At 44.7% G+C, this 17,192-nt stretch overlaps 1 protein-coding gene across 1 annotated transcript in view; it reads right to left on the bottom strand.

Annotated features, from left to right (window-relative positions):
• The window catches only part of LOC129696472 (piezo-type mechanosensitive ion channel component 2-like), a 504,307-nt gene that overhangs the window by 159,199 nt on the left and 327,916 nt on the right, over window positions 1–17,192 (bottom strand). The window contains exon 5 of the mRNA XM_055634398.1: window positions 11,350–11,512. Coding sequence (XP_055490373.1) covers window positions 11,350–11,512 — 163 coding nt within the window. The remainder of the gene's footprint in view (window positions 1–11,349; window positions 11,513–17,192) is intronic.

Raw genomic sequence — 17,192 nt, 5'->3', positions numbered from 1 at the left:
TACTGTAGATACATAGATACATAGACAATAGGTGCAGAAGTAGGCCATTCGGCCCTTCAAGCCAGCACAGCCATTCAATGTGATTATGGCTGATCATCCACAATCAGTACCTCGTTCCTGCCTTCTCCCCATACCCCTTGATTCCGCTAGACCTAAGAGCTCTATCTAACTCTCTTTTAAATATTATTATTATTCTTTATTATTTTAAATGCATTCAGTGAATCGGCCTCCTGAGGGAGAGAATTCCACAAATTCACAACTCTCGGTGTGAAAAAGATTTCCTCATCTCAGTTCTAAATGGCCTACCCCTTATTCTTAAACTGTGGCCCTTGGTTCTGGACTCCCCCAACATCGGGAACATGTTTCCTGCATCTAGCGTGTCCAATCCCTTAAAAAGCATTTGTATATGTTGAGGTCAAAAGAAGTCAACAGGTATGACCTAGGCAACGTATTGGGTCGAAACCCTTCTTCAGACTGAAGTCTGAAGTCTGAAGAGGGGTTTCAACCCGAAATGTTGCCTATTTCCTTTGCTCCATAGATGCTGCCTCGCTGAGTTTCTCCAGCATTTTTGTCTACCTTCGATTTTCCAGCATCTGCAGTTCCTTCTTAAACAGGGATGACCTATCTTTTAAAGCTGAAAGCCTGTTCACCATGAGTTATTTATACAGTTTAGTTTAGTTTAGAGATACAGCGTGGAAACAGCCATTTGGTCCACCGAGTCTGCGCCATCCAGATACACTAGTTCTATCTGACACAGTAGAAGGCAATTTACAAGAGCCAATCAACCTACAAACCTGTACGTCTTTGGAGTGTGGGAAGAAACCGGAGCACCCGGAGAAAACCCATGAGGTCACAGGGAGAACGTTCAAACTCCACATAGACAGCACCCGTAGTCAGGAAGGATCAATCCCGGGTCTCTGGTGCTGTAAGGCAGCAACTCTACCGCTGCTCCACCCTTGGTATTTGTCGTTCTTTTCTTCCCCTACAGCAGGGATCAATGTCTTCCATTGAAATCTAATCATCAGACCCTGGAAGAAGGCTTTCTTCACTGAGTAGGGTAATGAGATTAGGTGATCATGAACGTTATCAGATATCTTCCCAACGAAACATCGGGTCTCTGTGGAATTCATTGCAGACTTGTTAAGAATGATCTTTCCTATTACCAAGGGCCTTTTTGATGAATTATCCAATTATCTGATAAAGTGAAAATACTTCCCTGTAGAGTGTTTTGCTTTAATCTTATTTTGGATAATGCGACAATATTGGAATTAATGCTATTCTAATGGACTCGGTATAGCTCACAATGCAACCATTGCCTACACAGACAGATGCTGGGATGAGGCCCTTATCTTTCACCATCCATTACGGGCTGTGGACACTGTGATTTGAACTTTCTGGTTGTGGGAGGCAGCCCTGATGCACTCCACTGGTCATAGGGCACCAATCAGAGCCGCAACCCTCCACTCCCACCATCTGACTGTAACAAACAGCCTTTACTTTAGATCCGATAGACACACAATGCTGGAGTAACTCAGCGGGTCAGGCAGCATCTCTGGAGAAAAGGAATAGGTGACGTTTCGGGTTGAAACCCTTCTTCAGACTCTTTAGTTTAGTTTAGAGATATAGGGTGGAAACAGGCCATTTGGTCAACTGAGAACCAGCGAACACATACTCTAGTTCTGTGCTACACACTAGGGGCAATTTGCAGAAGCCAATTAATGTACAAACCTAAATGTCTTTGGATTGGGGGAGGAAACCGGAGCACCTGGAGAAAACCCACACGGTCACAGGGAGAACATGCAAACTCCATACAGACAGCACCCGTAGTCTGGATCAAACACTTGTCTCTGGCGCGGTACGGTAGCAATTCTACAGCTGCGCCACCGTGCCACCGAAGTAACCAAAATATATTTTTAGCTGTTAAAAATAACTTTGTATTTGAAAACAACTGGTTGTTTCATGGCGCGATGGCTCAGTAGTTGGAGCAAATCCCTCATTCAGTTAACGCAGGCAATCGGCAATAACGGACACCTTTCCCCCTCCATCCATGGTACAAAGGTTATCTGTATTTCATCATTCCCAGTGGGGCACATCCTACATATCACGGATAGCTGCAGAGAAAGTGCAGTTATTGCGGCCTCAAGGGCTGCAATAAGGTGGATTAGAAAGTCAAATTGGAGGCCCAATCTGGCCATCCTGTCCTGGGCCTCCTCCGTTGTCAGAGTGAGGCCCAGCGCAAATCGGGGGAACAGCACCTCATATTTCGCTTGGGTAGTTTACATCTCAGCAGTTTGACCATTGACTTCTCTAACTTCAGATCGCCCTTGCTTTCTCTCCCCTTCCCAGTTCTCCCACCAGTCTTACTGTCTCTGTCTACATTCTATCTTTGTCCCGCCCCCTCCCCTGACATTAGTCTGAAGAAGGGTCTCGACCCGAAATGTTGCCCATTCCTTCTCTCAATAGATGCTGCCTCACCCGCTGAGCTACTCCAGCTTTTTGTGTCTACCTTAGAAGATTGGCTCTACGCCCATAGTTTACAAGTGGTTTGTTCAGTAATCTGATAACAGCGGGTAACATGTTCCACAATCCGAATGGCAAATTCTGTTATTCTGCCCTGTAATAGTTTCAACAAATATTTAACTACTTCTAAATCCAAACACAAAGTTTTGGAGGAACTCAGCGGATCAGGCAGCATCTGTGGAGGGAGCAAACAGGTGATGCTTTGGGCCGGGACAAAGCCAAGTGATAGGAGGATACAGGTGATGGGAGGTATTGGTTGGCAGGGGGTGGAGTATGTGACAATGACTTTGGGGGAAAGGAGACAAAAGGGTGTCAGATGAAGAAAGACGAGGAGAGAAATGTAAAGCCAGAGGGACGGATATAGATGGAAGGTGATGGGCTTGGGAAGGGGGGAATGAAGGGCAGGGTTGTTTAGCTTAGTTTAGTTTTGGTTTAGTTTAGTTTAGTTTAGTTTAGTTTAGTTTAGTTTAGTTTAGTTTAGTTTAGTTTAGTTTAGAGATACAGTGCGAACAGTATGAACCTTCAGTCCATTAAGTCCACGCCGACCAGCAGTTCCTGTACACTAGTTTGATCCTACACACTAGGGACAATAAACAGAAGCCAATTTAACCTACAAACCTGTGCGTCTTTGGAATGTGGGAGGTAACCGGAGCACTCGGAGAAAACCCAGTGGAAGAGCATACAATGACAGGCAGCACCTGTAGTCAGGATCAAAACCGGGTCTCTGGCGCACCGGAAGGCAGCAACTCCAATGCTGCATCACTGCGCCATTCAGGAGGAGATATGGGTGTGCATCAAGGTGAGGCATGCACAGGTAAAGCAGAGGTGATAGAGGGGGTATTACTGAAAATTTGCGTATTTCTAAATACATTTTTCTGTTCATTAACCAATCTAAACAATGTATTTCTTTACCAGCTTTTCACATTAAAGCCAGCCACCTCAATGCACCATGCCGTTAGATGAAGAACATTTCCCCCTCTCCCATCAGGCAAGAGGTCTAGAAGTGTGAAACGCACACCTCCAGATTCAGGTTCAGATTCACAGCTGTTATCAGGCAACTGAACCATCCTACCAACAACTAGAGAGCGGTCCTGAGCTACTACCGACTTCATTGAAGACCCTCGGACTATCTTTAATCAGACTTTATCTTGCACTAAACGTTATTCCCTTTATCGCGTATCTGTGCACTGTGGACTGCACAATTGTAATCATGTATTGTCCTTCTGCTGACTGGTTAGCACGCAACAAAAAGCGTTTTCACTGTACCACAGTACGCGTGACAATAAACTAAACTGGACTGCAGTGAATGTAAACATGTATAGCCTTTCCCATGACTGGTCAGCATGCAACACAAAGCTTTTCACTGTACTTCAGAACATGTGACAATAAATTAAACTAAACTAAACCATAAATCCTCAAACACACCATCATTTGTACACTACAAGATGAAAAGTTTGTTGTGACCAAATCATTCTCCCGAATGATTTAGTAAGTGTATTCAGGAAGAGAACTACCTTTTATTTAATGCAGCAACATTCTGCGGTGTGGCCTTCAAAATATCCTACACAACAGTTTAAAGTCAAGGTCTTCCAACAGCTGGCTTTTCCTATGTCCTATATTTATGATTGGGGCATATTCTGAATGTCTAATTAACAATGCACAAAGAAAGTATAGAAAATAAAGCCTCTCCCTCCCTTTCAACTACACTTGGAGACATTTAGTTAGTTTTCATGCAACAGTTAAAACTTTCCATTTCCAATTTTTTTTTAAAACATCGTTTGTGCCTTTTTCTATACTCGACTTTGTCCTTCGTTTTTGTTGATCTAAGTTAATTAAATCCAATAAAGTATTATACCTCAGGCTGAAATATGGACGATGTACTTACCACATGAATCGTGCTGAAATATCTACGGGCCAATGTGAAACAGATGTGAGAGCTGAACCTGGTCTTGCATGTGCCAACTCTGTGCCTTTGCCAGAACGGGAAGAATCGGAGAAATTTATGGGATAGATAGAAGACAAGCCATCCGGAAAATAGTTATTCCCAGTAATGGCCTTATGGCACAACAAGTGTTCATTTGGTACTGTTGTATGCTTTAGCCTCCAGCATCGTTTGACAGTCCTGACGCTCTTTGGGTGAAAATAAACCTCCCATTCTTCGCTAATCTTATTCAAGATCTGGAATCAGTACCTGTGGAGTCATAAGTAGTCTCTTAAACAGACATGTCACAGAAGACTATGGCCTTAATAAGGGCAAATGGGATTAGTATGGATGGGCTAATTCTGATCTTATAGAGATGTATAAAATCTTGAGAAGAATTGATCTGGTAGACGCACAGTCTCTTGCCCAGAGCAGGGGAATCGAGAACCAGAGGACATCGGTTTAAGGTGAAGGGAGGAAAGATTAAATGGGAATCTGAGGGGTAACTTTTTCACACAAGGGGTGGTGGGTGTATGGAACGAGCTGCTAGGGGAGGTATTTGAAATAGGGACTATAGCTGGGGACAGCAACCTACGGCCCACGGGCCGATTGCGGCCCGTAACTCAAAATCATCCGGCCCACAGGCGGGTTTTTTTTCCGCTAGAATCCGGCCTGCAGGCATATTGTTTTTATTTGCTCAGTGCGGCCTTGAACCATTCTGGCCAACAGACAGAGAGGAGTGGGTCTGTAATTGCTGTCTCGCAAGCAGCCTGTTGTGGCCCCTCTCTCTTTTTGTTGTTTTGAGCGTGTTAAGGGTATGTTTTGGTTTTTCTTCGTATGCTTGATGCGGGGGAGGGGGCGGGGAATATGGGGGAAATTTTCTTGTTGTGTTGCAATCTGTCCCGACGCCGGAGTTTCGATCATTCTGATGAGAGGGTCTGAACATCGGGCCGTCGTCACAGTGAGGGATGTTGATTCCACTGGAGTGGATATTAATGTTAAATTGTGTTGGGTGTTGTTAAATTGGTGTTCTTGCAATGTTGATTCCACTGTAATCGATGCTTTTGTTAAAATGTGTTAAATGGTTGTGTTAAATTATATCATTGTTTTTGCATAATAAAGGCAAAGTTGATCTTAAGATTCTTAAGGGTGTTTCAATACCAGTGTCTCAAACTCCTATGTTCAGTAGATATAATATTTCTTAAATATATATTTCTTATCAATCTATATTACTAAAAGTCTGTTCTTGACCGGTTTTGGCTTTCTGTGCTGAGATTTCCGAGAGTATGCCGCCACCTACGGCTGTCATTTTTGGCCACCTCGCTTAGAGCCCCCCTCCGCCACATGTGTGCCGAGGATTTTTCCTGTCAATAAAAATTGACAGAGATATTAATGTTTTTACAAAATTCCCCATTCTCTCTGCTGCCCCTGCTGGAGGGAGGGAGAGGGACTATAAAACCAGGAAGTGGTGTGCCTCAATCAGTCTCTGCAAGTAGTGTGCCTCAATCAGAGCTCTGAATAACACTGACAAATGTCTACAGCTCTGTGTACCCTTAATTTCGTTTGAAAATGAAAAATATGGTTAGAGGTAAAAAAAAGCACTGCCTGCAAATGGTTGTTTGGGTTTTGGGTTTAAGTAAAAAGGCAACTCTCTCCCCACCCCCCCCCTCCCCCCCCTCCCCCCCCCCCCCCCCCCCCCCCCCCCCCCCCCCCCCTCCCCCCCCCCTCTCCCCCCCCCTCCCCCCCTCCCCCCCCCCCCCCCCCCTCCCCCCCCCCTCCCCCCCCCCCCCCCCCCCCCCCCCCTCCCCCTCCCCCCCCCCCCTTCCCCCTCCTTGTGTCTTTCCCCTCCCTCGTCCCCCCCTCCTCTCCCCTCTCCCTCCTCTCCCTCTCCCCCCCTCCCTTTCCCCTTCCTCTCCCCCCTCCTCCCTTCCCCCCCCCTCCCCCCCCCCACTTCCTCTCTCTCTCTTGCTCCATCTTTTCTCTCCCACTCCTCCCTCCCATCCCCTCCCCCACCATCCCTCCCCTAAACCCCCTCCCCCTCCACACACCCCTACCCCCCCCTTCCCTCCCCCCTCCTCCTCCCTCCCCTGCTCCCCCCACCTCCCCCTCATCTCACCCCCCTCTCAGCACTCCCTCTCTCTCCCTCCCCCTCTCTCCCTCCCCCCCCCTCTCCCTCCCCCCCCCCTCTCTCCCTCTCTCTCCCCCCCCCCCTCTCTCCCCCCCCCCTCTCCCTCTCCCCCCTCTTCTCTCTCCCCTCCATTAGTGTGAGTGCGGGGAGAAGGGGGGGGGGGGGTTAGTTAGTGTGTGGCGCTGCATGCCGCCTCCCCCCCACAACCGCACGTTGGGGGAACAGACCCAACGGGTCTGCACTTGGTCTAGTAAAATATAAAAATATAAATATTTATATAAAGTTTATTAACTATGGCGATAGATGTGGCCATCCAACCGCTCACAGACCCGGGACCCAGCCCATAGGCAGAACCGGGTTGCCCACCCCTGGACTATTGCAACGTTTAAGAAACAATTAGACAAGTACATGGATAGGACAGGTGTGGAGGGATATGGGCCAAACATAGGCATGTGGTACTAGTGTAGATGGGGCATGTTGGCCGGTGTGGGCAAGTTGGGCCGAAGGGCACTTTTCCACGTTGTATAACTCTATGACTATGGCTGAAAGGTTGGCATGGATGTGATGGGCTGAAGAGCCCGTTATTGTGCTGTGGGGCTCTATGACTGTTACTTATTCTCTCATAAATTTTACACATCATGGACAGGCTGGAGGCTTCAGATTGCCATTAAATCGGAGTATATTAAGGTGGCAGAACAACACAAGATAATAAGTGCAGAGTAAGCATCGATCCCTTCAAGCCTGTCCTGCCACTCCATATGATCATGGCTGATATTTGTTAGAGACACAGCTGGAAACAGGCCCATTGGCTCATTGAGTCCACGCCAACCAGCTATCACCTTCTACACGGGCATTATCCTACACACTAGGTACAATTTACAATTTACAGAATTTACCTACAAACCTGCACTTTGAAATGTGAGAGGGATTGGAGCACCCGGAGAAACCCCACGTGGCCATAGGGAGAATTCCATCTTCAGCACCTGTAGTAATGTTTGAACCCATGTCTCTGGCGCTGTAATGTAACAGCTCTAGTGCTGTATTACTGCGAAACCCGAGTCATGTTAAGAGAAAATTACACATGTCAACACCCGCTGCACCAGCTTCATAAACGCAACTGTAATAGCAGTAGAATTAATGTCAGAAAATCACACACAGTGAGCAGGCAGGGTAATGCCTCCAGCACCTTCAAGGCGGGATGTCGGACATGCCCCTGGGACACAAAGATGCCCGGGCAAGGCGAGGACAGGGGTACCAGTTCGCGGGAACTGCTCCGGTACATCGAGCACATGGACAAGCCGGACTTTGGACGTTGAAGGATGGCGCCAAAACATGGCGGTACCCGCATGTGGAATAGATGCAAAATGATTTTCACTGTGCAGTTACATACGTGACACATAAAGCACCATTGATCCATTGAAAGCTCATCCAAAAAATGGACTTAGGTAGGTTTACTGGAGCCAAAAACACTTACATTATTTAATTAGCAGCTAGATGCCATGCCAGGGGAATTGTAGGGATTTTTTACACACATAAACTGGAGCATTTATTGAGCAATCTGCTTCTCTTTGTTTTCTCAGTTGTATTCCCTTGTGTGCAATATCTTTTATCTTATCTTGTGTTTTTCTTTCATACTTGGCTTCTTCCTCTTTGTTCATCCAAGTTTATACAATTTCCCAGCCACTGTGTGAGTTCCTGCAATCCTGACTCCCATAACGGGGACAGATTACACTGCGGTAACAATACTCACAGTAAAAAACAGAGTTGTGCATCTTACCTGAGATTTAGCGCAATTAATTTACGACTGAAGACTGAACAAGGGTCCCGATCCGAAATGCCACCTCCTGACCCGCTGCGTGACCCGCTGAGTAACTCCAGCATTTTGTGACTATCTTTGGTTTACATGTGATATGGGGCAAACGAGGGCAAATGGGGCTAGTTTAGATAGGGTATCTTGGACGGCATGGACTAGTCGGGCCGAAGGGATTGATTTGTGCTGTATGACTCTATAATTCTTAGTTTCCGATTTTAAAAAAAAGGACCACTGCAGATAATAATTCATATATCAGTTTGAAGCAATAACATTGTGTTTCATGCTATTTTAATTTCTGGGGCAACTTTTTTTTAAGGGAAAAGGCCAGTTTAGTTTAGTTTATTTTATTTTAGTTTAGTTTATTATTATCACTTGTACCAAGATACAGTGAAAAGCTTTTTTGTTGCACGGGATCCAGTCAGCGAAAAAACTATACACGATTACAATCAAGCTGTCCGCAGGATAAAGGGAATGATGTTTAGTGCAAGGTAAAGTCCAGTAAAGTCCGATTAAAGATAGTCCGAGGGTCTCCAATAAAGTAGATGCTAGTCAGGACCTCACTCTAATTGGTGATAGGATGGTTCAGTTGCCTGATATGGATATTGCAACCGAGAACAGAAATGTTTTGAATTATTTTTATATTTTAATCTTAATCACTAGAAATTTAAGTATAGAGTTAAAAAAAATCCTTTACTCAGAACCAAGATTGACGTCCATATAGTTCAAAATACAAAGACGTGACCTTAGTGATCACACAACATAGAAACAGGTCCTTCAGGCAATCAAGTCCATGCCGATAAAACACTAATCCTCCTCCACCTTACGATCAACTCAACAGAAGGAGCATTTCACACTGGCCAATTAATCTACAAATGTGGAACGTGGGAGGAATCAGAGGTAATCCACATGGTTACTGTGAGAACATGCAAACTCCACATAGACAGCAACCAAGATGAGGAATGAACCGAGGTTACTGGGACTGGAAGGCAGCAGCTCCACTAGTTAATCCATGGCATCGGGAAAACAATTTTTAGAGAGAACCACAAAGAAATATCCCTCTTGACATTCTGTGAATTTACTTCACGAAGTAGTCCATGGACTAGAAAGCGCTTTGAGGACTTCAAATGGGCCTGTCCCACAGGCGATTTTTCAGGTGTCTGCCAGCGACTGTCAAGTTGCCAGCAGTCGCCTGAAGAACTGGTAACTGGAGTGGCGACTGTCAGAGTGGAACACACACACACACACACAAATACATCGCAAAAGCGGGGGACAGGGCAAGCGGGGGGAGCGCTGTCTGAAATGCACCGGATAAAACCTACAAGAACCTACGAGAACCTTTGACCTCCTGATGACCCACTAGAACCTCCTGGCGACCCAACTATGGCACGAGAATTCTTGCTACTCTCCATGGCAGCCTCATCCTAGTCACCGCTAACTTTTCAACATGTTGAAAAATTCACAGCGAGCATAATGAAGCCGTGACTAGTTCCCAGAATGCGGGAACTCCTCACGACCATGAAGGCAACTCCCCGGCAACCACCCGCGAACATGTGGCGACTGCATAGTCTCCTGCAGTCGCCTAAAAAGTCGCCTAAGTGAGACAGGCCCACAAGAGTGTTAAAAAAGTTATTTGTAAATGCAAGACTCTCCTTTGGTCAGGGAATCATATGTATCATCAGTAAAGGTCAGCTAATGACTCATTTATTGATGGTTAAAAAATGAGTTATGTAGACACAGCTAAACTTTACTTTGGAACAGTGCTTGGAATCTGTACATTTATCCATTCTTACACACAATAATCACTTTATGCATTTTTCTCCAGGATAAAAGTAGGTGAAGAATTGTCATTACTCTAAACCAACAGCACATCAGCATATTGATTTTCACAGATGTCAATAATAATTAAAAACAAAAAAATTGCTGGATTCAGGCACCACCCGTGGAAAAAGAGATGGCTAAACGAAAACAAAAAGTGCTGGAGTAACTTAGCGGATCAGGCAGCACCCCAGAAGAACATGGATAGGTGATGTTCGGGTCGAGACTCATCTTCAGACCGATTCAATGTTCTCCAGGGATGCTGTCTATCCTTGTTCTCTGGAGATGCTGTCTGACCTAGTGGACAAAATCACGGGTAGTAAAACGCAGAGTCTCTTGCCCAGAGTAGGGGAATCGAGAACCAGAGGACATATGATTATGGTGAGGCAGGGGAAAGGTTTAATAGGAACCTGAGGGGTCATTTTTTACACAAACGGTGGTGGGTGCATAAAACAAGCTGTCGTAGGAGGTAGTTGAGGCAGGTACCTGTACTATCGCAAAGTTTAAGAAACATTTAGATAGGTTCACGTGGAGGATATGGTTAGAGGGATATGGGCCAAACGTAGGCAGGTGGGACGTGTAGGTGGGGCATGTTGGCCGGTATGGGCAAGTTGGGCTTGTTTCCACGCAGTTACTCCAGCACTTTGTGTCTTTTCTTTGTGAACCAGCATCTGCAGTTCCTTGTTTCTAAACAGTTCGGCTATTCAGGTTCAGGAACCTCCATTGGAGCTGTTCGGAAACAGTGACGTTCTCTTTCCACAGATGCTGACTGACCCAAATGAGTATTTCTAGCATTTTCTATTTCTATTTCGGATTCCCAGTATCTGCAGCTATTAATGTTTCATTTTCTTTGACTGATTTTCACTTTAAGTGAAATGAATTTTCTGACCCTAAGGGCTTGCTGACAGAATCCAAAAGTGACGTGGCAGACTGCTTTCAGAATCAGTCAGCACAACCACTACAGTGCAATCACCACAACAGCATGAAACGCAGGCCTGCTAACCATCTGCTTTTCATGTACTAAAATAAACATGGGGCCACAAAAGTAACAACTCAGTAACGTTGCAACTCAAAGGGCTTTGGAAACAAGGTTCTTCCGAAGCCTCGGGAAAACTGGATGTAAAGAAAAAGGAGAAGTGTTTTTTTTTTTACCAGTTCTTCATTCTGGAACTCTGGATTGTACTGGGCCATGTCTTCCGTTGCTGGTTGTCGAACTAGACTTTTACAGAGGAGCCAGGTGGCCAAGCCAGCAACAAACATTCCAATATCTGGAGCAAAGATTCTAATAACGTTCCCAGCATCTGCCCCGTTGACACTGTGAAGAAAGAAAATGTTCATTTTAAATAAATGCGTGTAGTTTTACTTAGCATAGAACGTATTATTTAACATTGCATTCAGGATACGCAAGCTTGCATTTTACAGTCTAGTTTTAGATTAGTTTAGTTATTGTCACGTGTACCTAGGTACAGCAAAAAGCTTTTTGTTGTGTGCTAACCAGTCAGCGGAAAGAGAATACATGATTACAATCGACCATCCACAGTGTATAGATATACGATAAGGGGAATAACATGAATAACGTTTAGCACAAGATAAAGCCAGCAAAGTCCGATCCAAAGGTGGTCAGAGGATTTCCAATATGAAAGACAGTAGTTCTGGACTGCTCTTTAGTTGTGGTAGGATGGGAAGAAACTGAATCTGGAAGTGTGCATTTTCACACTTCCATACCTTTTGCCCAATGGGAATGGGGAGAAGATGAAGTGTGACTGGTCCTTGATTATGCTGGTGGCCTTGCTGAAGCAGTGTGAGGTGTAGATGGAGTCAATGGAAGGGAGGTTGGTTTGCATGATGAACTGGGCTGCCTCCACAACTCTCTGCAATTTCTTGCGGCCTTGAATGGAGTTGTTTCCAAACCATGCTGTGAAGCATCCTGATAAAATGCTTTCGATGGCACATCTGCAGAAGTTGGTGAGAGTTGTTGGGGACGTGCCGAACTTTAAGTCTTCTAAGGAAGTAGCGGTGGTGGAAATAGAGACATAGTGTTAAAACTCAAATTGATATTCCTAGCAGAACAGATTTGGCAGTGATGCTAATCTGGCATTGGACAGAAAACTGAAACAATAGTCCTCGATCCAAGTAAAACGAGCGTAACCTTGATCACCAGCTTTCATCTCGCACTCAAAGGGCTTTATGAATCAGCTACAATCCTTTTTCTTTGAGGTGCGTCCATCCCTTATTTCTCCCGGGACCCGCACCGTGCGTTATTCTCAACCAACATTGTGAGGCTGCTCTAACAGGTGGGGAAGCTGCACTGGTAGAAAACAACCAAGCAGTAATGACAAAGATTAATTCCGATATTGCGTGTAATTTTCACCTGTTTTTCTACAATGCGTCACTTGAAAAGGTCAAATATTAGAACAAAACCATGAGGGGAATTCTATGGAAGTCCTGACGTGCGGTTAGAAAAAGCCATTAAAATTCCAAAATATTCCCCTCACCGTAATCCTCATTAAAAAGATGTATGCAGCTAATTGCAAAGGTGCTTGTGCTAAATTTTTCCAATCATTTTTTTTGGAGACACAAGGAACTGCACAAATGCTGGAATCAAGCATTGAACACAAGGTACTGGAGTAGCTCAATGGGTCTGGCAGCATCTCCGGAGGACATATATACAGTGGCTTGCAAAAGTTTTCATACCCCTTGAACTTTTCCACATTTTGTCACGTTACAACCACAAACGTAAATGTATTTTATTGGGATTTCATGTGATAGACCAACACAAAGTGGTGCATAATTGTAAAGTGGAAGGAAAATGATACATGGTTTTCAAATTTTTTTACAAATAAAAAACTGAAAAGTGTGGTGTGCAAAAGTATTCAGCCCCCCTGAGTCAATACTTTGTAGAACCACCTTTTGCTGCAATTACAGCTGCAATTACAGCTGCAAGTCTTTTGGGATATGTCTCTACCAGCTTTGCACATCTAGAGACTGACATTTTTGCCCATTCTTCTTTGCAAAATAGCTCAAGCTCAGGCAGATTGGATGGAGAGCGTCTGTGAACAGCAATTTTCAAGTCTTGCCAGAGATTCTCAATTGGATTTAGGTCTGGACTTTGACTGGGCCATTCTAACACATGAATATGCTTTGATCTAAACCATTCCATTGTAGCTCTGGCTGTATGTTTAGGGTCGTTGTCCTGCTGGAAGGTGAACCTCCGCCCCAGTCTCAAGTCTTTTGCAGACTCTAACAGGTTTTCTTCCAAGATTGCCCTGTATTTGGCTCCATCCATCTTCCCATCAACTCTGACCAGCTTCCCTGTCCCTGCTGAAGAAAAGAATCCCCACTGCATGATGCTGCCACCACCATGTTTCACAGTGGGGATGGTGTGTTCAGGGTGATGTGCAGTGTTAGTTTTCCACCACACATAGCGTTTTGCATTTAGGCCAAAAACTTAAATTTTGGTCTCATCTGACCAGAGCACCTTCCTCCTCATGTTTGCTGTGTCCCCCACATGGCTTGTGGCAAACTGCAAACGGGACTTCTTATGGCTTTTTTTCAACAATGGCTTTCTTCTTGCCACTCTTCCATAAAGGCCCGATTTGTGGAGTGCACGACTAATAGTTGTCCTGTGGACAGATTCTCCCACCTGAGCTGTGGATCTCTGCAGCTCCTCCATAGTTACCATGGGCCTCTTGGCTGCTTCTCTGATCAATGCTCTCCTTGCCCGGCCTGTCAGTTTAGGTGGACGGCCATGTCTTGGTAGGTTTGCAGTTGTGCCATACTCTTTCCATTTTCGGATGATGGATTGAACAGTGCTCCGTGAGATGTTCAAAGCTTGGGATATTTTTTATAACCTAACCCTGCTTTAAACTTCTCCACAACTTTATCCCTGACCTGTCTGGTGTGTTCCTTGGGCTTCATGATGCTGTTTGTTCACTAATGTTCTCTAACAAACCTCTGAGGCCTTCACAGTACAGCTGTATTTATACTGAGATTAGATTACACACAAGTGGACTCTATTTACTAATTAGGTGACTTCTGAAGGCAATTGGTTGCACTGGATTTTATTTAGGGGTATCAGAGTAAAGGGGGCTGAATACTTTTGCACGCCACACAATTTGAAAACCATGTATCATTTTCCTTCCACTTCACAATTATGCGCCACTTTGTGTTGATCTATCACATAAAATCCCAATAAAAGACATTTACGTTTGTGGTTGTAACGTGACAAAATGTGGAAAAGTTCAAGGGGTATGAATACTTTTGCAAGCCACTGTAGGTGGAGTTTTGGTTCGGGACCCTTCTTCAGATTGTTTTTTGATGAATAGCTTTTTAACTAACGCAACAAAATAAGACATACTATCTGGCCATTGACACTAAGCTTAGCGCCACACAGACAGCACCCCAGTTCAGGATTGAATTCTGGTCTTTGGTGTTGTGAGACAGTGGCTCTACAAGCTGTGTGACTATGCCGCCTTTGTACAGGTTGTGTATGGAACGAGCTGCCAGGGGAGGTAGTTGAGGCAGGGACTATCGTAACGTTTAAGAAACATTCAGACAGGTACATAGATAGGATAGGTTTAGAGTGATATGAGCCCAAAGCATGCAATTGGGACTAGTGTAGATGGGACGTGTTGGTCGATGTGGCAAGATGAGGCAAAGGGCTTGTTTTCACGCTAAAGAGGAAGAAGATTAGACTTTATTGCCTTCCATCACAGTGAGGAATGTGGGGAATCCACTGTGGTGGATGTTAATGTTAACTTTTATGTAGTTGTGTGTCTTGTTGCTTTTAGTATGGCTGTACAGCAATTCGAGTTTCACTGTACCTTAATTGGTACACGTGACAATAAATTAACCTTTGAACCTTTGATGACTATGACTAAAAGATAAGCCTGAATGATCCTGAGGGACGCTGGTGGATGTGGAGAGAATGTTTTCTGTTATTGGAGAATCTTGAACAAGGAACAATACTTTGGACACAAAAAGCTAGAGTAACTCAACGGGTCGGGCACCATCTCTGGAGAAAAATAATATGTGACGTTTTGGGTCGAGACCCTTCTTCAGAGTGAGAGCTTTGTGAAGCTTTGTTTTTACTCCAGTCTGAAGAAAGGTACCGAACCAAAACGTCATTTATCCACGTTCTCCAGCGATGCTGCCTGACTCGCTGAGTTACTCCAGCACTTTGTGGGATCAAACTCAGTTAGATTTCTTACTTTACCACAGCAAGTGACACAGACCCTTGTGTCTCCATTGAATTTGACGACCTGGAAGAGCACTGTGATGATGACCAACCAACCTCTGCACTTCATTGATTGCTAAAGAACACAGGTAAATTGGAAAGCACCGATTATATGAGCTCCAAAGATAGACACAAAAAGCTGGAGTAACTCAGTGGGTCAGGCAGCATTTCTGGGGACAAAGGGATGGATGTCATTTCGGGTCAAGACCCTTTCTTCAGATATCTGAAGAAAGGTCTCGACCCGAACCATCACCTATTCCTTTTCTCCAGAGATGCTGCCTGACCCGATGTGGTACCCCAGCTTTTTGTGTCTATCTTCGGTTTAAACCAACATCTGCAGTTCCTTCCTACACTCTTATATGAGCTCAACTTGCAACAGATAAAGAGCTATACATTTTGAACAATAATCCAGTTAGAGTTCATTGCACGATTCTATTGCCTCTGCTCTCACAGGAGAAAGTTCTCATCTAATATTTCATTCAGTTGCCAAGAATGAATAGCTATGTTTTTTATACGCAACCTTTAAGTGAAATGCAACCCTTAACATATGCATTGCAAATGTTAATGAAGTGCTTTGTTTTAACACAGATGTAAAAATCAACAGAGCTGGAAGATGAAGCACATTTTTTTCTCCAAAGGGAAACCAAAAGGGAACAAACTGCCCTTCACAGCAAATGGACGTATTCATTTCTACATCTGTTTTGCAATGTGGACAAATATTGGCAAGGTATCTTTCACCCTGTCTGCAGCAAACACAGCAATAAAAATTGCATGAGTCATCTACAAACATTCACACAAGATTTCACAGTCCTGTCTGGATAAGATTTCTTTGAGGCCACAGAATAACAGTGTTATGCTTAACTGCCTCAACTTTGCCGAACGGCCACTCATAACATTCATTGTACATTCTCAAACTGCATTGTGCTTAACCCCCCCTCCAGCATTGCTCCATCATCCACTCCCCAAATGGTTCTCTGTCAAGTGATCTCCACTGTTCCCCTTGTAAATGTTGCTAAATTGTGTACAAAATCATGAGAGGAATAGATCAGGTAGATGCACAGAGTCTCTTGCCCAGAGTTGGGGAATCAAGAACCAGAGGACATAGGTTTAAGGTGAGGGGGAAAAGATTAAATAGGAATATGAGGGGTAACTTTTTCACGCAAAGTGTGGTAAGTGTATGGAACGAGCTGCCGGAGGAGGTAGTTGAGGCAGGTTCTACCGAAACGTTTAAGAAATATTTAGACTGGTACATGGATAAGACACCTTTAGAGGGATATGGGCCAAATGCAGGCAGGTAGGACTAGTGTAGATGGGACATGTTGGATGTTGTGGGCAAGTTTGGCCAAAGGGCCTGTTTCCACACTGTAAGACTCTATGACTCAATGGGGCTATTCAGAATTGAGCAAAGGACAAAGTGCTGGAACAACTCAGCTGGTCAGGCAGCATCTGGAGAGGGAATGGGCAGATGACATTTTGTGTTGGGACCCTTCTTCAGACTGGAGAGGTGGGGGGGTGAAAAGCTGTAAAAGAGAGATGAAGGGTAGGAGAAATCTGACAAGTGATAGGCAGAGACACAAGGAACTGCAGATGCTGGTTTACCCCCCAAAAAAGACATAAAGTGCTGGAGTAACTCAGTGAGTCAGGAAGTATCCTGGAGAACATGGATAGGTGATGCTTAGGGACAAGACCCTTCTCCAGAGATTCTGCTTGAACTGCTGAGTTACTCCAGCACTTTGTGTCTTTTTTTTAAGTGATAGTT

Source organism: Leucoraja erinacea, chromosome 4, assembly GCF_028641065.1.
Source record: "Leucoraja erinacea ecotype New England chromosome 4, Leri_hhj_1, whole genome shotgun sequence".
NCBI classification, from domain to species: Eukaryota; Metazoa; Chordata; class Chondrichthyes; order Rajiformes; family Rajidae; genus Leucoraja; species Leucoraja erinaceus.
Note: the sequence above shows the minus strand (reverse complement) of the source record. Positions and strands in the feature narration are given on the sequence as shown.